At 44.3% G+C, this 21,388-nt stretch overlaps 1 protein-coding gene across 2 annotated transcripts in view; it reads right to left on the minus strand.

Moving 5' to 3' along the window:
- Positions 1 to 19,328, minus strand: part of LOC140204762 (receptor-type tyrosine-protein phosphatase H-like) — a 113,423-nt gene extending 94,095 nt beyond the window's left edge. The window contains exon 1 of one of the 2 annotated variants that reach the window (XM_072271525.1): positions 18,945 to 19,328. In XM_072271525.1, the coding sequence (XP_072127626.1) occupies positions 18,945 to 19,049 (105 nt within the window). In that variant the 5' untranslated portion in view covers positions 19,050 to 19,328. The remainder of the gene's footprint in view (positions 1 to 18,944) is intronic. The other variant, XM_072271524.1, reaches the window with a different exon arrangement.
- Positions 19,329 to 21,388: the final 2,060 nt, after the last annotated feature.

Consider the following 21,388-nt stretch of genomic DNA (forward strand, 5'->3'; position numbering starts at 1 on the left):
GTCGCCATCAAAACACTGGATGGCAGCATTTTATTCCAGTCTAGTTGCGGAACAGTAGAGGAGATCTCCTTGTGCCCTTGGGCAGGTTATCCCTGATTAACCACTGAAACATGATCTGTTTCTTATTCCATTGCTATTTCCAGAGTTGCCAGGCTACACTTGTGCCATTCTTAAGACCGGTTGTTAACAATCACTGCTGCCTTAACACTGCGCAGCTTTAAGGAATGTTATCACACGCAGCTAACTGTTACTGAGGTGACTCTTATATTTAAAAAAAGTAAAGGTCATTTGGCCCATTAGGTCCATGACATCCCAGAGGAGCAAGATCAAGATTTCCAACTCCCTCCCACTATTTCTCTACACTCATGTAAACTTCTCTCTCATGCCTACTCAACCAATCTCCTTTGCCCATTTTATTCATTGCCATTATAACAGTTCACACAACACTATCACAGCGCCAGCGACCCAGGTACAATTCCTACCACCAACTCTAATTTTGTTTGTACCTCCATTGCGCTGAGCTGAAAACGTTTACGCAGCCGAAAAGTGCATGGAACTTTTTTATTCGCATTATATAAAAGAAAACTCCAGCTGCGCGGCAACAAAGGCTACGTGCGCGGGAGCATTTCAGTTACCACGTGGCAGCGCGCCTGCGCAGCTAAGAAGGAACAGTACCCATTACAGTGAGGTGTTTGTATGTTCTTCCTGTTTCTTCTGGTTTCCTGCCACATTCCAAGGATGTACTGGACTGTAGGTTAATTGGTCATTGTAAACTTTCCTGTAATTATGCTGGGGTTAAGTCGGGGGTTGCTGGGTGGCGTTGCTTCAAGGCCTAGGAGGACCTAATCCTTGCTGTATCTCAGTAAATAAATAAATCTCTAAGTAAAACAAACAAATAAATCAATAAATAAAAGGTAATTTATAGTAGCCAATTAACTTATCGGCAGATCTTTGGTATGACACTTAGTGGAAAATGCACACTGATGGTTCCACACCAGAAGGCAGGAGTGAAACCAGATCCCTAAAGCTGTGAAGCAATTTGTTGTAGTGAGTGGAAAGTTCCAGTAAGTCTGCCTGGATCTACAGAAGAAAACCACAGCAGGAAATGAGCCCTGCGGGCTTCCCTTCCACTTAATGTACCCTAAATGTTTGAATCCCTAACTCTTTTCCAGGGTCCCAGAGAGAGATGCAGAGACATTACTGCTTCCAGAACATTCTGAAAGGTGTTTGAGAAAGGAAAAGCATGACTCTGGGGCATTGTGATTATATTTGCTTTTTGCTCGGTCCACTCTGAGTAGTGCTTGCACTGCAACCTTCCAAGTTAAATATTAATGAAACCATTCGTGTCAAACTCTCACTTCCTCATAAAATAGAAATGTTAAGGAAGTTCAGAGCCAGAGGCCACAATCTGGTGTGCGCCAGGCTGTTTAGGACTGTGAAGCTAGAGGATCTTCCAAATGCAATTGATAGTTACATTTATTCAAGAAGGAGCTGAATACAGTTCCCCTCGCTTAAAAAAATAGATGAAGGAATATGGGAAGAAAGTAGAAAAGAAAGGGTGGACTGAACTTGAATGAAAACATTCTGCAGATCTAAGAGAGAGCTAGCAATACTCTGCAGCATGTCAGGAAAAAGAAAAAGTCATATTCCACGCAAACAAGAGATTCTGCAGATGCTGGAGGAACTCACCAGGAGTAAGCAGTTGACGTTTCGAGCTGTTGACAATCTTCATGTCAGAGACCCTTCCTCAGAACTGAGAGGAAGGTAATTTATAGGTTGCAGAGAAGATACTGGGAGAGGTGGATAGGACAAAGGGATTTTTTTGTGTTTAGGATGAGGGTAGGTCAAATGGTTCACATTTATTTTAGAGGATGACGATGCATCCTTGTCTATGCGATGTGTTAACCAGGATTTACCCAAAGGACCATTAGTCTGGCCCGGGAAAAAAACAAAAATTGCATGGAGACTGAAAACAGAATAGTGTGGGCCCCGACACTGTTGCAGTGGTGACTAACGCAACCTCATCCTTTGCCTGGTTATGCCGCAGCCTTCAGCGTGATAATTCGCGGCGGTGTAGCAGTTATCACGGCGTTATCACAGCTCAGGGCTTTGGAGTTCGGAGTTCACTTCTGATCTGTAAGGAGCTTGTATGCCCTCCCCGTGGAATGTGTGGGTTTTGTCTCCCACAGTCCAAAGACCTAACACTTTGGTCAATGCAGATTGTCTCATGATTAGAGAAGGGTTAAGTCGGGGGCTGCTTTGAGCTGAAAGTGCCTACTCTGTGTTGTATCTCAATAAATAAATAAACTTTAGGTCATTTGTTGCACCGACCTGTTTCAAGCCTTGTTATTTCTGATGTAGCATGCCTCCCTTGCTATAACATTCTGCTTGTACGACGTATGTTCTGTTTTAACATTCCATTACTGAAGCAAGCCTGGTTATAACTCCAGGGGCACAGCACCAATCCTTCTGCTGTAATATTTTCAATTCCTGGGTATCAATATCTCTGAGGACCCAACCTAGACCCAACGTATAGATGCAGCTACAACGAAGGCAAGTCTGTGGCTTTACTTTACTTTATTTACTATGTTTCATTAGGAGTTTGAGGAGATTTGGTATGTCACCAAAAACACGCAAATTTCTACAGATGTGCTGGTGAGAGCATTCTAACTGGCTGTATCACTGTCTTGTGTGGGGAGGGGGAGCTACTGCACAGGATGGAAATAAGCTGCAGAGAGATGTAAACTTGGCTCTGTCATGGCCACTACCCTCCATAGTATCCAGGACATCTTCAAGGAGCGACGCCGCAGAAAGTTGGCATCCGTCATTAAGGACCCCCATCACCCAGGTCATGCCCTGTTCTCATTGCTACCATCAGGAAGGAGGTCCAGGAGCCTAAGGGCATACACTTAGAGATTCAGGAACAGCTTCTTCCCCTCTGCCATCCGACCTCTGAATGGACATTGAACCCGTAAACTCTACCTCACTACTTTTTCTCTCTCTTATCATGTATTGCATTGGACTGCTGCTGCAAAGTTAACAAATCTCATATGCTGGTGATATTAAACCTGATTTTTATTTGATTCCCATTGCTGTAAAACATTCTGTAAAGGGCATTTTGCTGCAATGCCTTTCCTGTAACAGTCTGTCTTTGTTTACTCATGGATCCACAATATTCATGTGGTAAAACCCCACCCATTATATCTAGCCCCTTAATATAACACTGAATTGATGTTTTCCTCTCTGCTGTTTGTAACAACCAACTACAGTAACTATTCTTGCTGCAACATGCCCATAATAGAATATTTTCCTCTATACAGCATCAATTTGCAGAAACATTTCCCCTGCTGTAATACCCAGAGTAATATTTTTATTATTGTTTATCATATCTCTCCTCAAGCTGGTAAAACCTGAGGTAAGGACATAGCTAAGCACATTCATTCTGAATTGCCGGGAACTTTGGGACTATTCTGGTATTGTGGCTTTCTGGAGATTTACGTAGATTTTACTGTGTGGTCTTAACTGCTTAATGCTACTGTGTGGTGACTTTGGGAAGATAACTATTAGGACAATGTATACTCTGTTCATGTTCCATTGTCTTTTAACTTCCTCTTTCAATTCAGCATATTCCTGGTCATTTTCACCTAATGATTTCTGTATGTTATGTGGGTTTGGAATGGCTATATCTATTAGGTAAGTTGTTCTTGCTTGTTTATCCTGTATTATTATATCCAGACGGTTGTTATGGATTGTCCTATCTGTAATAACGGATCAGTCGTAATATAATTTGTGGGACTCTGACTCTAAACTGAATCAGGCTTGTATTTACAGTAAGGTATGGAGTCTTTTATGATTTTGTATTTTAAAGCAAGAATTTGGTGAATGACGTTTGTCACTTGATGGTGTCTACGTAAGTAATCAGACTGAGTTAAACTGATAATTATTATTATTATTCTGATATGGGGAGGGGGGTTACTGCACAAGATCGCAAGAAGCTACAGAAAGTTGTAAAATCAGCTCCACTAGCCTCCACAGTATCCAAGACACATTCAAGGAGCGGTGCCTCAGAAAAGACCATAAGACAAAGGAGCAGAAGTCGGCCATTCGGCCCATCGAGTCTGCTCCGCCATTCACCCAGGATGTGTCCTCTACACATTGTTACCATCAGGAAGGAGGTATAGAAGCCTGAAGGCATGGGTTCAGTGATTCAGGAACAGCTTCTTCCCCTCTGCTATCTGATTCCTAAATGAACATTGAACCCATGAACACTACTTCACCTTTTTTATATCTGCTTTTGCACTATTTTTAATTTAACTATTTTATATATATACTCTAATTTATATATATATACTCTATTTTATATATATATATATACTCTAATTCTTTTTGTCTATATTTATAATATATTGCGTTGTACTGCTGCTGCAATATTAACAGATTTCACAACGATTAGGGTCACGAGAAGCTATGGGAGCAGGTGGTGGATGGTTATGTGAGCGGCTGTCCAGGGCCACAAGTCCTGGTTATGCATTCACTGACACCGGGCAGACAAGCTCTGAAGAGTGTTGATAATGGCTGGGGTTGCCCATCTTTGTAAAGTCACTGCCCAGAAGAAGGGAATGGCAAACCAGTTCCGCAGAAAAATCTGCCAAGAACTATAAGAACAATCGCAGTCGATCACCCACATCATGCGACACGGCACATAATGATGAAGAAGATGAAAAAACTGACTTTGAACTTTGAAAGCAGACCACATTTGTAACCTCATGCAGTGACGACCTTTATTGTAGTAATGTAATTTTTGTTATAATCACAAATCTGTCACAATCCCCTTGCTAGGACATGTTTTTATGTAAATCCCTCCTGTCACATGCCTTCTGCTGAACTCCTCGCTCTGTCACTGTAACCCCTCCCCTGTAATACACTGTTGCCGGGATTTTGGGTGAGAAGCAGTGACTGTAATGCCACCATTCAAGAAAGGGAAAGGAACGAAAACAGGGAAGTGCGGATAATTCATGATGAATAGGCAGATCTTATAAATAGGCGTAAGGCAAGAGGACACTAAATGGTCAGATAGGGCCAATCAAATGTAAAATGTTTAAATGCTGTGAAAATGAAGTAAGAACTGTGAAACACTGACAAAATGCTGGACGAGCTCAGCAGTCCAGGCAGCATCTATGGAAAAGATTAAACAGTCAACACTTTGGGCCAAAACCTTTCGTCAGGTTTCAAGAACAGGGTTATTGATTTTTAAAATTACTTGCACAGTATATCTGCTTTTGTACATTGGTCAGTTTTTCTTTATGTACAATTTTTCGTAAATTCTATTGTTCTTTTTAAACATTTCCTGGATATACCCACAAGAAAATGACTCTCAGGGTAGTACAAGGCGACATATATGTACTTTTATAATAAATTTACTTTGAGCATTGAAAGCACTTGTAACTTCATAGAGTGGTAATCTTCATTGTAATAATGTAATTTTGGCATGGTCTCACTGTAAATCTCCTCCCCCCACTCACTGCAGAATTCCTTCTGCTGATCACCCAACCTCTGATAATAAATTTACATTGACCTTGACTTTGAAAAGACCTAGCAGGTCAGACAACAACAATGGTGACAAACACCAGAAAATCTGCAGATGCTGGAAATCCAAAGCGACCCACACAAAATGCTGGGGGAACTCAGCAGGCCAGGCTGCATCAATGGAAAAGAGTAAACAGTCGATGTTTTCGGGTTGAGACTCTTCTTCAGGACTGGGAGGTGCGGGGAGGAGACAGGCCAGGAAGATGTGGGGAGGGGAAGCCGGTGGGTGGGAAGGGTCAAGGGCTGGAGAAGAAAGAATCTGACAGGAGAGGAGAGTGGGCCATGGGATAAAATGAAGGAGGAGGGGACCCAGGGGGCAGAAACAGCTCTTTCTGAACTACCCGCCACTTGAATTCTTCTTCCCTCTCCCATGCTAACCTTTCATCTTCAACCTGCCACACTGTTCGTCATGGAGCCTTCACAAGTCAGAACTGAACTCAGTAATTCAGCTTGTCTTTATCAGAACTGGCCTATTCTAAAGTAGTATCGTCCACTTGTCCCGTTGACTTGGTCTTCTTTACAGAGACTAGCTGATCAGCTACATATTACCGCTCTCAATCCCATTCTCCTGCCTCCTCCCCACAACCTTTGATGTCCCGACTAACCAAGAACCTATCAAAGTCTGCTTTAAATATACTCAATAACTTGGCCCCTGCAGCCATCTGTAACAATGAATTCCAGGTTCAGCACTCTCTGCCGCATATTATATAGGCAGGGGGAGTCTAGGAGCAGAGGGCACAGCCTCAGAATAGAGGGACGTCGATTTAGAACAGAGACAAGGAGGAATTTCTTTAAACCGTAAGACCACAAGACCATAAGGTATAGGAGCAGAATTAGGCCATTTGGCCCATTGAGTCTGCTCCGCCATTCCATCATGGCTGCTCCAATTTTCCACTCAGCCTTCCCCCCATACCCCTTCGTGCCCTGACCAATCAAGAATCTATCAACTTCTGCCTTAAATATACATAAAGGCTTGGTTTCCACTGTCGCCTGTGACAAAGAATTCCACAGATTCGCCACTCTCTGGCTAAAGAAATTCCTCCTCATCTCCGTTCTAAAAAGGACAACCCTCTATCCTGAGGCTGTGTCCTCTGGTCTTAGGCTCCCCCACCATAATAAACATCCTCTCCACATCCACTCTGTCAAGGTCCTTCAGCATTTGATAGGTTTCAATGAGGGCACCCCTTAGCCAGAGGGTGGTGAATCCGTGGAATTCATTGCCACGGACAGCGAGTCATTGAAAATATTTAAAACAGTTGTGGATAGGTTCTTGGTCAACCAGAGCATCAAAAGTTACAGGGAGAAGGCAGGAGAATGGAGTTGAGAGGGATAATAAATCAACCATGATGGAATGGTGGAGCAGATTCGATGAGCTGAATGGCCTAATTCTGCTCCTGTGTCTTATATTTTCAGCATATACTTTCATGTCAGGTGACCAGCAACTGCTGTGTTTAGTAGTTTTATTTTTCTTTTTCAATCCTGTACTGATCTCATTCACTAACTAGAGTGTGGTTCTCTCTCTCACACAGCACCAAATGCAGTCAAGTTTGGTTCTATAAATTATGGTCTTATGGTCTATCTAAACCAGAGGAATTCCCTTTGTTAGCTTCACCCCTCCTTCCCTTCATAACTTAAAACATATTCTTTTTCTTAATTTTTCAGTCCATTGGCCTGAAATGTTAATTTTCTTTCTGTCTCCATGGATGCTTCCTAACTTTGCTGAATATCACAAGTATTTTTCTTATACCCTTTCTTGAGCAAAGTAACAACATTGGCTACTCTCCAGTCCTCTGGGACTTCACCAGACTAATGAGCACATCCTACATGTATTTATGAAATAGAAAATACACTCGGTGGCCACGTTATTGGCTTCCTCCTGTACCTAATAAAGTGGCCACTGAGTGTGTGCTCATAGTCTTCTGCTGCTGTAGCCCGTCCACTTCCATTTTTGCACGTGCTGTGCATTCAGGGATGCTCTTCTGCACACCACTGTTGTAACACATGGTCATTTGAGTTACTGTCACCTTCCTGTCAGTTTGAACCGGTCTGGCCATTCTCCTGTGACCTCTCTCATTAGCAAGGAATTCTTGCCCACAGAACTGCCGCTCACTGGATTTTTTTTTTTGTTTTCCACACCATTCTCTGCAAACTCTAGAGACCATTGTGTGTGAAAATCCCAGGAGATCAGCAGTTTCTGAGATACTCAAACCACCCTGTCTGGCACCAACAATCATTCCATGGTCAAAGTCACTTAAATCACATTTCCTCCTCATTCTGATGTTTGGTCTGAACAATGACTGAACCTCTTCACCATGTCTGCATGCTTTTGTGCATTGAGTTGCTGCCACATGATATTATATAACCATATAACAATTACAGCACGGAAACAGGCCATCTCGGCCCTTCTAATCCGTGCCAAACGCTTACTCTCACCTAGTCCCACCGACCTGCACTTAGCCTATAACCCTCCGTTCCTTTCCTGTCCATATAGCTATCCAATTTAACTTTAAATGACAATTTGTATTAATCAGTAAGTGTGCAGATGTACCTAATAAAGTGGCCACCGAGTGTACATTTGGCGAATATGTTATTTAAACCTCAGAGATTCTACAGATGCTGGAAATCCAAAGCAACACACGCAAAAAGCTGGAGGAACTCAGCAGGTCGAGTGGCAGCTATGGAGAGGAATAAACAGTTTTGGGCCGAGACCCTACTTCGGGACTGAGATGGAAGGGGAAGGATGTCAGAATCTGTTAAATGTTTTTGAGGTGGTAACTAGCAGAATAGATAAAGAGGAAACCATTACGGTGTGCTTGGGCTTTCAGTAGACCTTTGATGAGATGTCACACAAGAGGCTATTAAGTAAGTGAGAGGGGTGGTTAGGATTAAGGACCGGTTACTGAACACTGAATAGAGACCAAAAATCAAAATACTGCTCTCACATTGGAAGGCCCTGACTAATTAGCCAGTGGAGGGAGGGGCCATAGCTAGAGAGCTCACTATTCATAATCTGCAGTCGTGATTTGAATGAGAAGATCGAGTGTGTTATGGAGGTCAGGTGGAGAATGAAGGTCAAGTGTATTAAGATGGTGGAAAGCGAGTTCCCAGGGTTGAGGTGAAGACGGGATGTAGAGGCGTCTCCGGGGGGGATATAGACAGCAAAGCAAATGGGCGAGGAGATAGAATAAAAATGCGGAAATACCTGAGGTCATCCATTCTCGTGAAATAATGTGGAAGTGGAGTTAATCCTCCAGTTCTGTATTTACTTCAACGAAATAGATGATCTCCTGCTCAACTAAAAGGTGTTGGTGTTCAGAGGGACCTGGGTATCCTTCCACACAAATCGCTGAAAGCTAATGGCAGCACAGCAAGCCACTGAGTAGTCAAACAATAGTTTGGTCTTTTTTGCGAAAGGATTTCAAAATTCAAAGTACGTTTACTATCAAATGATGTATGCATTATACAACCTTGAGATTCATCTCCTTACAGGCAGCCACAGAACAAGGAAACCCCCAAAAGAATCCATTAAAGAAAATGCCGACAACAGTCAATGCGCACAGAGAGAAAGAAATTGTGCAAACAATAAAATTAAGCCAGTGGCGTTTCAGAACTGAAGATTTACGAAAGACGCAAAAGCCAGGCATCAGTGTGGCCAGAACAGGCCACAGTTTCAGTTCAGCGCAGAACTGAGTAAACATCATGGAGCATCAGGCAGAACCAGCCCATCCCGCCACCCAGACCATTGCACTCACGTTGGGTTGTTCCTCGCTCTTGGACTGGGGCCTGGACCCCGACACCAGGATTCGACCAGTACCCAATCTTTCCAATTCGGCCCAGCGCGTAAATCAATCAGTTATTGGGACTGCCCTCACTCCTGCCTCCACCATGCCTCGCCTTTGCCTCCGCCTGTCATGGTCCGGACCGGGTTCCCTTTAAATTTACCTTGTGTTACGATCCGGACCGTTGACTCCCTGTTTCCCTTTGGTTCCCTGTTTTCCCGTGTCCCTCGGGCTTGGTGATTGGAGGCTTCCAGTATCAGCTCCTGGCTCCGGAGGCTCCAAGTGTCAGGTCCTGGCCCTGGAGGTCCGTGATTCCGAGTCCTAGCCCAGACCCTTAGTCCCAGCCTAGTCCAAGGCCTGAGTCCTTGTCCTGTCCATTACGCTATTCCTGCTTCTCCTTGTAATGAGCAATAAACTCAGTTTAGTTTACCTCATATAGTGTTTTTGTGTCTTGCATTTGGGTCTCCCAGTGCCCCCACTGTGACACCGCCCTCACCTCCCCATGGCTAGACTTGCCTCTGCACACCCCTCCATTGCTAACGGTGATCATTATTATCGGCAGTTAGTCTCGTGAGACCATGGATTTGCGCGTTGGAAGGTTTCCAAGGCACAGGCCTGGGTAAGGTTGTATGGAAGACCAGCAGTTGCCCATGCTGCAAGTCTCCCCTCTCCACGACACCAATGTTATCCAAGGGAAGGGCACTAGGTGACAATACAGCTTGTGTCATTGTGTCGTCGCAGAGCAGTGTGTGGTTAAATGCCTTGCTCAAGGATGCAACACGCTGCCTCAGCTGAAGCTCAAACTAGCAACCTTCAGCTCACCAGACCAACGCCTTAACCACTTGGCCACACGCACCAAGTGGTTAATGAAGTGTTATTAATAAAGTGTTTAGTAGTTTTCTTTGTTCTGTGTTTTGCTGCAGGTAAGTAGTCGTTGGGCATCACCAACGCCATCTTAAACCGGAGTGTAAGAGTAAAGGGATCATACTGAAATTATATAAAACTTTGATGTGACCCTGCACCATCCCATTGGTCAGGGGAGGTCCCTGAGGACTGAAGAGTAGCCAATGTTGTTCTTTTGTTCAGGAAGGGAAATAGGGATAAGACAGGAAACTATAAACCAGAGAGCCTCACGTTAGTGGTAGGGAAGTCATTGATAGGGTTTGCCTGCATTTGGGGAAACATGGACTGATTAGTCAACATTGCTTTGTGTTGGGTTTCTTATGTCACACAAACTTGATTGAGATATTTGAGTTGATGAAAAAACTGCTTGATAAGATAAGATAAAACTTTATTTATCCTGAAGGAAATTATTGTTGCAATGTTGCTCAGTCAGAAATGTATACTTTAAAATACAAAATGTAAGCATTGAGGTAAGAAAGAGAATGCAAAATATGCATTCAAAAGCAAGATGAGGGTAGGGCACTGTCACCTATATGAACTTCCGCATTTGAGAAGATCCTTCCTGGTAGGTTGAACCAGGCAATTAAAATGCATAGGATTTACAATCACATAGTAGTTTATATTCAAATCTGGCTTGTCCATGGAAGACAGAGGGTAGTGCTGGAATGGCTGGAGGCCCATGAGCACTGGTGTTCCGCAGGGATCAGTGCAGGGACCGCCATTGTTTGTAATAGAACAGAGAACAGTACAGCACCAGAACAGGACCTTCAGCCCACAATGTTGTGCTGAACCAGCTCAAAAGTAAATCAGAAAACCCCAAGGTGTCTGCTCCTGTGCTGTCCTGTAAGACAATATTAGGTATAAGTCTGGTCTTTTACGTAAGGAAAGATATAGTTGCAATCAGGAGAGTCCAACAAAGGCTAGGTACTTGCCCTATGAGATTAAACAGGCTCGACTGATTCTCTCCAGAAATATAAGAAAACAATCCCAGGAATGAAAGGGTTCACATTTGAGGAGCAGGTTTTTTTTTGGCTCTGGGCCTATGCTTGCTGGGCCTTTGAAGAATGGGCAGAGGGAGGACCTCATTGAAGTCTACCCAAATATTGAAAGACCTAGAAAGAGAGGATATAGAGAGGACATTTCCAATAGTGGGAGAGTCTCGGACCAGAGGGCACAGCCTCAGAACAGAAGGATGTCCACTTAGAACAGAGATGAGGTGGAACTTATTTAGTCAGTGAGTGGTGAATCTGTGGTATTCATTGCCAGGTGGTTGTTGAGGCCAAGTCACTGGGTACGTTTAAAATGGAGTGTGATTTCTTGCCACAAGAAAGCAGCATCTTCAACAGGGATCCACACCATCCAGGTCAAGCTCTCTGCTCACTGCTGTCATCAGAAAGGAGGTACAGGAGACTTAGCAACACACAAAATGCTGGAGGAACTCAGCAGGCCACGTGACATCTATGGAGAAGAGTAAACAGTCGAAGTTTTGGGCCGAGACCCTTCATCAGGACTGGAAAGGAAGGGTCTCAGCCCGGAACATCGACTGTTTATTCCTATCCGTAGATGCTGCCTGACCTGCTGAGTTCCTCCAGCATTTTGTGTGTGCTGCTTCGGATTTCCAGTACGTGCAGATTTTCTCTTGTTTGTGACAGGAGCCTCAGCTCCTTCACCACCAGGTTCAGGAACAATTATTACCCTATAACCTTCAGGCTCCTGAACCAGCGTGGATAACTTCACTCACCTCAACTCTGAACTCTGAAGTGTCAAGGACTCTACAACTCGTGTTCCGAATATTATTTATTGCTATTATTACATTTTTGCAGTTGGACACTGTCTTCTTTGGTTGCTGGCCCACCTTTGCTTATGTGTAGGTTTTCATCGATTCGAAGGTCTTTCTTTGTATTTACTGTGAATGCCCGCAAGAAAATGAATCTCAGGGCTGTACGTGGTGACACCTACATAGTTTGATAATAAATTAACTTTGAATCCTGTTTCTTCTGTTCCTATGTAATATATCACCTTATTTGCTGGATCACCATGTCAGCAAGAGGGTGGTATGAGAGGCTATTAGGGTGTTACAAGGAGGAGCGTGCTACTGCATGGAGGGTACTACAGTGAGGAGGGTGTCCCAGCAATGGAAATTATACCACAGAGATAACACCTCTGCAAGGAGTGTGTTTGATTGTACAGATGTTACGGTGAGGGGAATTTCCGTCAAGGGGAAGCTTATAATGTGAATGCTGTCCCAATGTGGAGGGTGTTACAGCAAGGTACTGTCTCACACAGGGGAAGGTTACAGCAGGGGGAGTAAAAGTGGAAAATCATTACAATGAGGAAAGTGTCACACCAAGAAGGAAACGTAGATAGACATGTTAAGTAAAAAATGCTTACTCCTGGGTAGTCTCCAGTAACATGAATATTGATTTCTCCTTCCAGTTTAAAAAAACACCCCCTCCCCTCCCTTTCTCTGTTCCCCACTCTGACCTTTCACCTCTTCTCACCTACCTATCACTTCACCTTGGGTCCCCTCCTCCTTCCCTTTCACCATGGTCCACTCTCCTCTCCTATCAGATTCTTTCCTCTCCGGCCCTTTATCTTTCCCACCCACCTGGCTTCACCTGTCACCTTCCGGCCAGCCTCCTTCCGCTCCCCCCCCCCCCCCCCACTTTTTTATTCCGGCTTCTTCTCACTTTCTTTCCCGTTCTGATGAAGGGTCTTGACCGGAGACGTCGACTGTTTATTCATTTCCATCGATGCCACCTGCCCCGCTGAGTTCCTCTGGCATTTTGCATGAGTTGCCCAAGAAATCCTTAAGTCAAAATTCATTGTAATTTCTTGTGAGTAACCAGGGGAATTAGTGCTGAAATTTTCAAACAACCTGTACGATGAAAGGAAATTCTGAAAAACAAGCTTCTACGTAGAACTTTGACACTATGGCACGTACCAGTCGGACTGCTTCTGCTTTCCAGCTCTCAACCTTATTGAGAAATAGGAAACATTGGAGACGTCACTTGAGTGAGGCCCATTCAACAAATATTTTAGAACGCCGAGAGGTTCAAGCATTTTGTTTTAATGTTTTGATTGTGCTCACGATTAAATGCGAAGCAGGATGGGGGTGGATGAAACTGTAATCAGCGTGTCAAAGGTTATGGGAAGAAGGCAGGAGAATGAGGACGGAAGGGGCATTGAATCAGCCATGATGGAATGGTAGAGCAGACTTGATGGGCCGATGGCCTAACTCTGCTCCGATGTCTCATGATCCTATGGTCCCCAAAATAGTGCTTCCAGGTGAGGCAGCACTTCACCTACCAGTCTGTCGGTGTCATATCTACTGTAACCAGTGCTCCTGGGGTGGCCTCCTGTCAGACATGACGCGCAGTAGATTGGGAGACTGCTTCATCAAGCACCTTTGCTCCAGCCACCACAAAAAGTGGGATTTCCGGCGGCCACCCATTTCAATTCTACTTCGCATTCCCATTTCGATATGTCAGTCCACGGCCTCCTCTACTGCCATGATGAGGCCAAGCTCAGGTTGGAGGAGGAACAGCCTAAATTCTGTCTGAGTAGCCTTCAACCTGATTGCATGAACACGGATTCTTCGAATTTCCGGTAATTGCCCACCTCCTCTTCTTCACCATTCCCCATTCTTGTTTCCCTATCTCCTTACCTGGCCATCACCTCCCTCTGGCGCTCTTCCCCCCACCTTTCTTCAATGGTCTTCTGCCCTCTCATATTAGATTCCTTCTTCTCCAGCCCCTTATCTCTTTCACCAAGCAACTTCCCAGCTCTTTGCTTCACCCCTCCCCCTCTCCAGGTGTCACCTTTCACCTATCACCTCGCACTTCTTCCTCCCCTCCCCCCCCCCACCTTCTTGGTCTGACTCCTTTCAAGTCCAAAAGAAGGGTCTCAGTCCAAAATATCGACTGTTTACTCCTTCCCATAGATGCTGACAGACCTGCTGAGTTTCTCCAGCATTTTGTGTTTGTTGCTTTGGATTTCCAACATCTGCAGAGTTTTTCATGTTTGTGGTTTTACGGTCTAAATCAGGAAGGGGGCAGGGGTGATTATTGGTTTGTGAAAAACTGAATGGTGAAAGAGGTGAAAGAGGCCCAAGTCAAACTCCGTCGACATGCATGGAGACAGAAGATAACTTAAAGTTTTACTTAAAGTTAAAGAATATTGTGCAAGGGAAGTGCAGCCAGGGTTAAATCACCAGCACAGAATGATAGAGTGATGGGGGGGGGGGGGGGGCGCGGTTCTCTAAGTGTATGCCAGAGTAAGGGACAGAGCGTCACAGAGAGTATCACAGTGAGGAGAGTTTTACAGAGATGGACAGAGAGTTACACAGAGTATCACAGTGAGGAGAGTTTTACAGAGATGGACAGAGAGTTACAGAGAGTATCACAGTGAGGAGAGTTTTACAGAGATGGACAGAGAGTTACAGAGAGTATCACAGTGAGGAGAGTTTTACAGAGATGGACAGAGAGTTACAGAGAGTATCACAGTGAGGAGAGTTTTACAGAGATGGACAGAGAGTTACAGAGAGTATCACAGTGAGGAGAGTTTTACAGAGATGGACAGAGAGTTACAGAGAGTATCACAGTGAGGAGAGTTTTACAGAGATGGACAGAGTGTCACAGAGAGTATCACAGTGAGGAGAGTTTTACAGAGATGGACAGAGAGTTACAGAGAGTATCACAGTGAGGAGAGTTTTACAGAGAGGGACAGAGAGTTACAGAGAGTATCACAGTGAGGAGAGTTTTACAGGGAAGGACGGAGAGATACAGAGAGTATCACAGTGAGGAGAGTTTTACAGAGGGGGACAGAGAGTTACACAGAGTATTTCAGTGAGGTGAGTTTTACAGAGAGGGACAGTTACAAAAGGTATCACAGTGAGGAGAGTTTTATAGAGATGGACAGAGAGTTACAGAGAGGGACAGAGTGTTACAGAGAGTATTTCAGTGAGGTGAGATTTACAGAGAGGGACAGAGAGTTACACAGAGTATCACAGTGAGATGAGTTTTACCGAGAGGGACAGTTACAAAAGGTATCACAGTGAGGAGAGTTTTATAGAGATGGACAGAGAGTTACAGAGAGGGACAGAGTGTTACAGAGAGTATTTCAGTGAGGTGAGGTTTACAGAGAGGGACAGAGAGTTACACAGAGTATCACAGTGAGGTGAGTTTTACAGAGGGGGACAGAGAGTTACACAGAGTATCACAGTGAGGTGAGTTTTACAGAGATAGAGAGTTACAGAGAGGGACAGGGTGTTACAGAAAGTATCACAGTGAGGTGAGATTTACAGAGAGGGACAGAGAGTTACACAGAGTATCACAGTGAGGTGAGTTTTACAGAGATAGAGAGTTACAGAGAGGGACAGGGTGTTACAGAAAGTATCACAGTGAGGTGAGTTTTACAGAGGGGGACAGAGAGTTACACAGAGTATCACAGTGAGGTGAGTTTTACAGAGATAGAGAGTTACAGAGGGGGACAGAGTGTTACAGAGAGTATTTCAGTGAGGTGAGATTTACAGAGAGGGACAGAGAGTTACACAGAGTATCACAGTGAGGTGAGATTTACAGAGAGGGACAGAGAGTTACACAGAGTATCACAGTGAGGTGAGTTTTACCAAGACAGACAGTGTGTTACTGACAAGATTACCGTGAGGTGATTTCTATAGAGAGGGACAATTATGGTAAGCGGTAAGGGAGTGGTTCAGTAAAGATGCTGAGATACGTTCTAGGTTGCGCTGGGACACATCATCAGTGATGTAACCTGGGGTCACCGAGTGTTTCGGTGCTTTCAACATCAGACACCCTCACCCAGGCGACCCAGCCTGGGTTGATCAGTCCCCGGCTTGTATCCCATCAGCGTCAGTCCACGTCCATGTGGAGGCTCACTCAGCTGCCTCTGTGACCATCCTGGTGACTCTTTTCTTTGCAACCCCCACAGTGGGGTTGACCATCCAAGGAAAGAGTAGGTTCTACAGAGCGAGCAGCCAGGAAAACCTCTACACCCCAGCTCTGTAGGCACGCATTGTGCCCTCTACCCCTGTCTCTGGTACTGCTCTACCATCTGCTGGTATTTGGCTTTCTTATGTTCAAACACCTCCTCAATCCAGTCTTCCCTAGGAACTGAGAAGTATTGCAATGAAGTGGAATAACCCTCATTCTCCTGAACTCATGAAAAGTTTGGCCTTCCTGTAACATTCCTCTTCCTGTAAGAAGCTGTTACCTCATCATATCACCCTCAATCTTACATTATTTCTCTCTGCAGCATTCTCTTGATGTTACATTCCTTTCACCCTGATTGCGTCACTCTGTCGTCACCAGTAATAAAATAACTAGAAGAACCGGGCCCAGAACACACGCACTCTTATGAGTCAAACATGCTTTTATTTTACTTGTTCACAAGGAACACAGCCCCTGTCACTCACACTGTTCTGGATCCAGGATAGAAAACTCGCTATTTTTATATTCTGTCTAATTAGCCACAAACCTGAATATTGATTTCTCTTTCTGGTAAAAGAAGTTCTTTTCCCTCCCCCTCCCATCTTCTTCTATTCCCCACTCTGGCCTTTTACAGCTTCTGCCCTGCTTATCCCTACCCCTTGAGACCCTTCCTCTTTCCCTTTTCCCTCTGGTCCTCTCCTCTCCTATCAGATTTCTTCTTCTCCACTCATTCACCTTTCCCATCCTCCTGGCTTCACCTATCACCTCCAGCTTGTCCTTCCTCCCCTTCACCCACCCTTTCTGTGCTGATATCTTTCCCCCTTCCTTTCCTGTCCTGATGAAGGGTCTCATCCCAAAAGATCGACTGGTTATTCATTTCCATGGAACCCGCCTGACCTGCTGAGCTCCTCCAGCATTTTTATGTGTTATTTTCAGACAGAATTGGCCACTTGCCAAATTATATACCTTTGAATTCCTTTGCAAGATCATACACAAGTCACAAAAGGTGTTAAAAGTCAATTGAAACTACAAGCTAAAACTTTGAAGTTAGTAAAGCAATTGTCCCTTAGTTGTTGGGTGTGTTTCACATCCTTCCATTAATCCTGTCTTATCTGTCTCCAGCACTTTCTATTGTGTGAAGAGAAGCAATGTTTTTGAAAGACCTTTCCAGAAAAGTTTCAATGGAGAGATCTCACTCATCTGCTGTCAGTGCACACTGCCGCAATCACCCCCTAACTGTCTGCCCGCAATGGGCAAGTTGACTCTAGCAGTCTCAGTTCAAAGCTCTCCCTTGTCTGGATTTGACTACTCACTGCCACAGTCATCCTTGCCTGGATGTTGTCTTTTACTCTCGCCTTACCGCAACTTCCATTGCTCCTCTTAGAATAAGAGCCCCCCACTATAACAGGTCCTCACTGTGCCATCATGCCCACCCCAGTTTTAACGTTCCCCTTACTGTAGCACATTGAGTATAGAACATTACAGCACAGTACAGGCTCTCCAGCCCACAATGTTGTGTCAAACTTCTCACCTACTCTAAGACTAAACAAACCTACATAGCCCTCCATTTTCCAATCATCCATGTACCTATCTAAGAGTTTTTTAAATGCCCCTAATGTATCTGCCTCTACCACTACCCCTGACAGGGAGTTGCATGTACCCACCACTCACTGTGTAAAGAGCTTAACTCTCACATCTCCCTTCATGAATCAGAATTCTTATAGAATCTAAATCAGAATCAAATTTGGAATTAGAATCAGAATCAGGTTTAATATCACTGATGGGTGCCATGAAAGGTGTTGCTTTGAATCAGCAGTACAATGTAATATATATATAAAAAAAATTATTCTTTCCTCCAACCATCTGAAAATTATGACCCCTTTTATTAACCATTTCTGGCCTGGGAAGAAGTTTCTTGTCCTCACCTTCTTGTCGTCATACTGTAGGCCACCATTACCCCCTCCTGAAGGGGTCTCTTAGACGGCTGTAATCATTTTGCAAACCAACCTTCACCCTAACCCTGACTCCTTGTAATAACTCAACCACTGTAACACCATCCCAGCACGACACTATTATGGCTCAGGGCTTCAAAGTTCGGAGTTCAATTCCGGCACGGGGTCTCTTTACGTCCTCCCCAATGATTCCCTTCACTTGTAGGGTAGTGGGGACCTGTATCTTCTGCCTGGAGTGAAGAGGGGCTACACGGCAGACTAGTGCTTGGCGCGACACTATTACAGCTCAGGGTGTTGGAGTTCACAGTTCATTCCGGCATTCTCTGTACGTCCTCCCCGTGGGACGCGTGGCTTCCCCCCGGGTGCTCTGGTTTCCTCCCACAGTCCAAAGACGTACCAGTTGATTGGTCATTGTAAACTGTCCCGTGACTGAGTTAGAGGTGAATCGGGGTTGTCAGGCGTTGCTGGGACAACTTGAGTTGAGGGGTCGGAAGGGTTGGAAGGGCCTATTCCGTGCTGTACCTTTAAATTAATTAATTAAATAATCTTCTCTGTTACCCTCACAGTTCTTTAACAGACCTTTCATGTAACTTGTCTTTCTGTTACACTGTACATATGATCTTTTTTTATATCTCCCCACTTACTTTACATGAAAAACGTGGAAGTTTTCTTTCCCTAAAATAATTAACTCCCAAGACTAGAACTAAGTGCCATCATACCCAAGTGAAACTAAATAGTCTATTAAATAGTGTGGCAGAGAATGTTTGACTCACCCAAGTCGAGAGCAGTGATAGCAGCAGTAGCAGCCAGCAGTTAAAGGGTCTCATTCCTCTTTCCATCCAAGACCACCTCATCCTATTTAGAATCTTCCCTTTCATTTACGTCCGCCAGCAGATGCCATCATTTCCTTGCCTGTGTTGGTGTTAGGCTGTTTGTCATTGTGAAACAATCTCCATTAATGACTGAGCTGCAATGGCGTGATCTTGACTTTTGCTCTGTGTATTCAGCCCAACCCAATGAGGAAGTGAAAGTAGCAGTCAGTTTATGAACCTGCTTGATTTTGCTACGTGTGTATATCACCAGCCCATTAGCAGCCGCTCTCTGTACAGAAACACAGTTCAGTCCCAGGTGTGTGTTTCTCCCCACCCCGCTGCACAAGAGGTGGCAGGGGTATTGACCCAGGTACCGTCTGCTGAATCCCACAGTGCATTTCTAGCTGTGGATTGCCGGCAGGGCTTTGTTTTCATGTCAGCTCCGGGCAAGGGAAAAGCAACCCTTTATCTGAAGAAGTTTCAGGTATTCTATTGCCTGCTGCAGGGGATTTAGTTTCAATCTGTGCAGGTGTATACTTCCAGAGTGCATTGTCTCCTCTGCGCATACTCTCTTGCTTTCAATCAGGGGAATGAAATAAAAAAAACAACTCTTCCCACTGGGAGGGTGGCTCTGGGCAGCCTACATTATCAACTCAGCCTCCTACACTTTACCCAGAAACAAGCCATGACTGCCTTCACAATAAATTAACTATTGTACTCTGGTCACCCTGGAGACCGCTCTCCCTGCGGTTTGATCAGTTCCTTTATTCTCTCTCCTGGTTCTGAGGAAAAGCCATCGAATCAAATCATTCGTCCTGTTTCTCTTCATACAGATCGGGCCCGTCCTGGCATCGTGTGCTTTTAGTTTTGATTTTCATCGTCTACACCATTTGTTTAAATTTTCATTAACTCTTTCCCTGAGACTCAGCTGGACAGATTCTGAATAGTCTATTCCCTACAGTTTAAATGTTGTTATGTTATTCCTCTCTGCGCCTTGTCACGCATCGGGTGGCCACCTTGCCACTCCTTTGGAAAGCGCATATGGAGCCGGTCGGATTCGAACCCAGGACCCATCACCTTGAAGTCCGGTGTGGGTACCACTACACCACTGGTTGGTATAGTTTAAGACATTCACTCATTATTCCCATGCTCAATCAACAGCCTGTTCCCTCGGCTGGTTAACCCTGAGACTGGGCTAATCCAGGTTCCTTCCTCATCCAGGTTGTGAGTGCAGTGGATTCCAGTTCATTGGGCCATTGGTTAATCGGGGCAGCCGCTTATTTGGGACAACTCTTGAAGAACACAAACAAATCGAGAAAATAGCTGGGATTCCCTTAATTTATTCGGGACACTATTCTGCTTAATTGGGACAGGAGATTGTTGTCAAACAGTTTCTAACTAACGTCAGTCGTGCTCACTTGTGTGGCTGTTAGACACTAAACCGTGCTTAGAGCGAACACTTTTTAAATAGCATCAGTTATATGTGCTTGTGTTCAAAAACAATGATCTTTGTTAATGATACTAGGCAAGAAATAAGCAGTAAGATAACTCAGAACTGTTTTGCTCAATGCGGTTTCAAGCATTCAGGCTTGAAAATGCCAGAAGTGTCTGCGACCAAAAATGAAACTATTTCACTACTTCAACAAGTTAGGAACTATGAGGACTTTGACGGTATTGACAATCATCTTGAATGTTACAATGAAAATGAAGATATGGAGGATGCAATTGTTGCAGACATTGTATGAAGGCAGTCAATTATCTACACTAGTTGTCCGCATTGATTTTGTTCATTTGCAATCAATCAAAAGCATGCAACAGCATACACTCGATCAATTCTTCCATCAATAACTATCAGGAACTAATACACAGTTTTATAGTGTTGAAAATATTCTAATTTGTTCTGTATTTCATTTAAATACATAATTGGTTACTCAGTTAAATGGTGTTTGTCTTTTTAACTACTTCCATGAAACTTCATCTAGTTGGGGCAGCCTTTTAATTGGGCCATAACGTACTAGTGCTGATGTGTCCCAACTAACCAGTATCCACTGTATTCAATTTACAACAGACCCACGCATCCATGTCCTTAATCAGGCAATGCGTGGTCCGTTTTCCAGCAATGTAACTATTTCACTGATGTTTTCCCTCATGTGAAGACTGCACCACGCTACACCACATTTAACCCTTAAATGTCTTCCCATATACAGATGCTGAACTGTAAGTTTTCTGGCAATTCAACGCCTTCACTCAGATCTTCCCCTACACAGAGTTTTGCAACAGACAAACCCTTCTGTCAGCTTTTCCCAGCTACAGACAGTTGCCAGTTTCCAGTAGATTAAATCACTTACTTGTGTTCTGCCGTAAGTGCTGACTGTTACCCCTCTCAGATTAACCCATTCATTCAT

This window comes from Mobula birostris, chromosome 11, assembly GCF_030028105.1.
Source record: "Mobula birostris isolate sMobBir1 chromosome 11, sMobBir1.hap1, whole genome shotgun sequence".
Taxonomy (NCBI): domain Eukaryota; kingdom Metazoa; phylum Chordata; class Chondrichthyes; order Myliobatiformes; family Myliobatidae; genus Mobula; species Mobula birostris.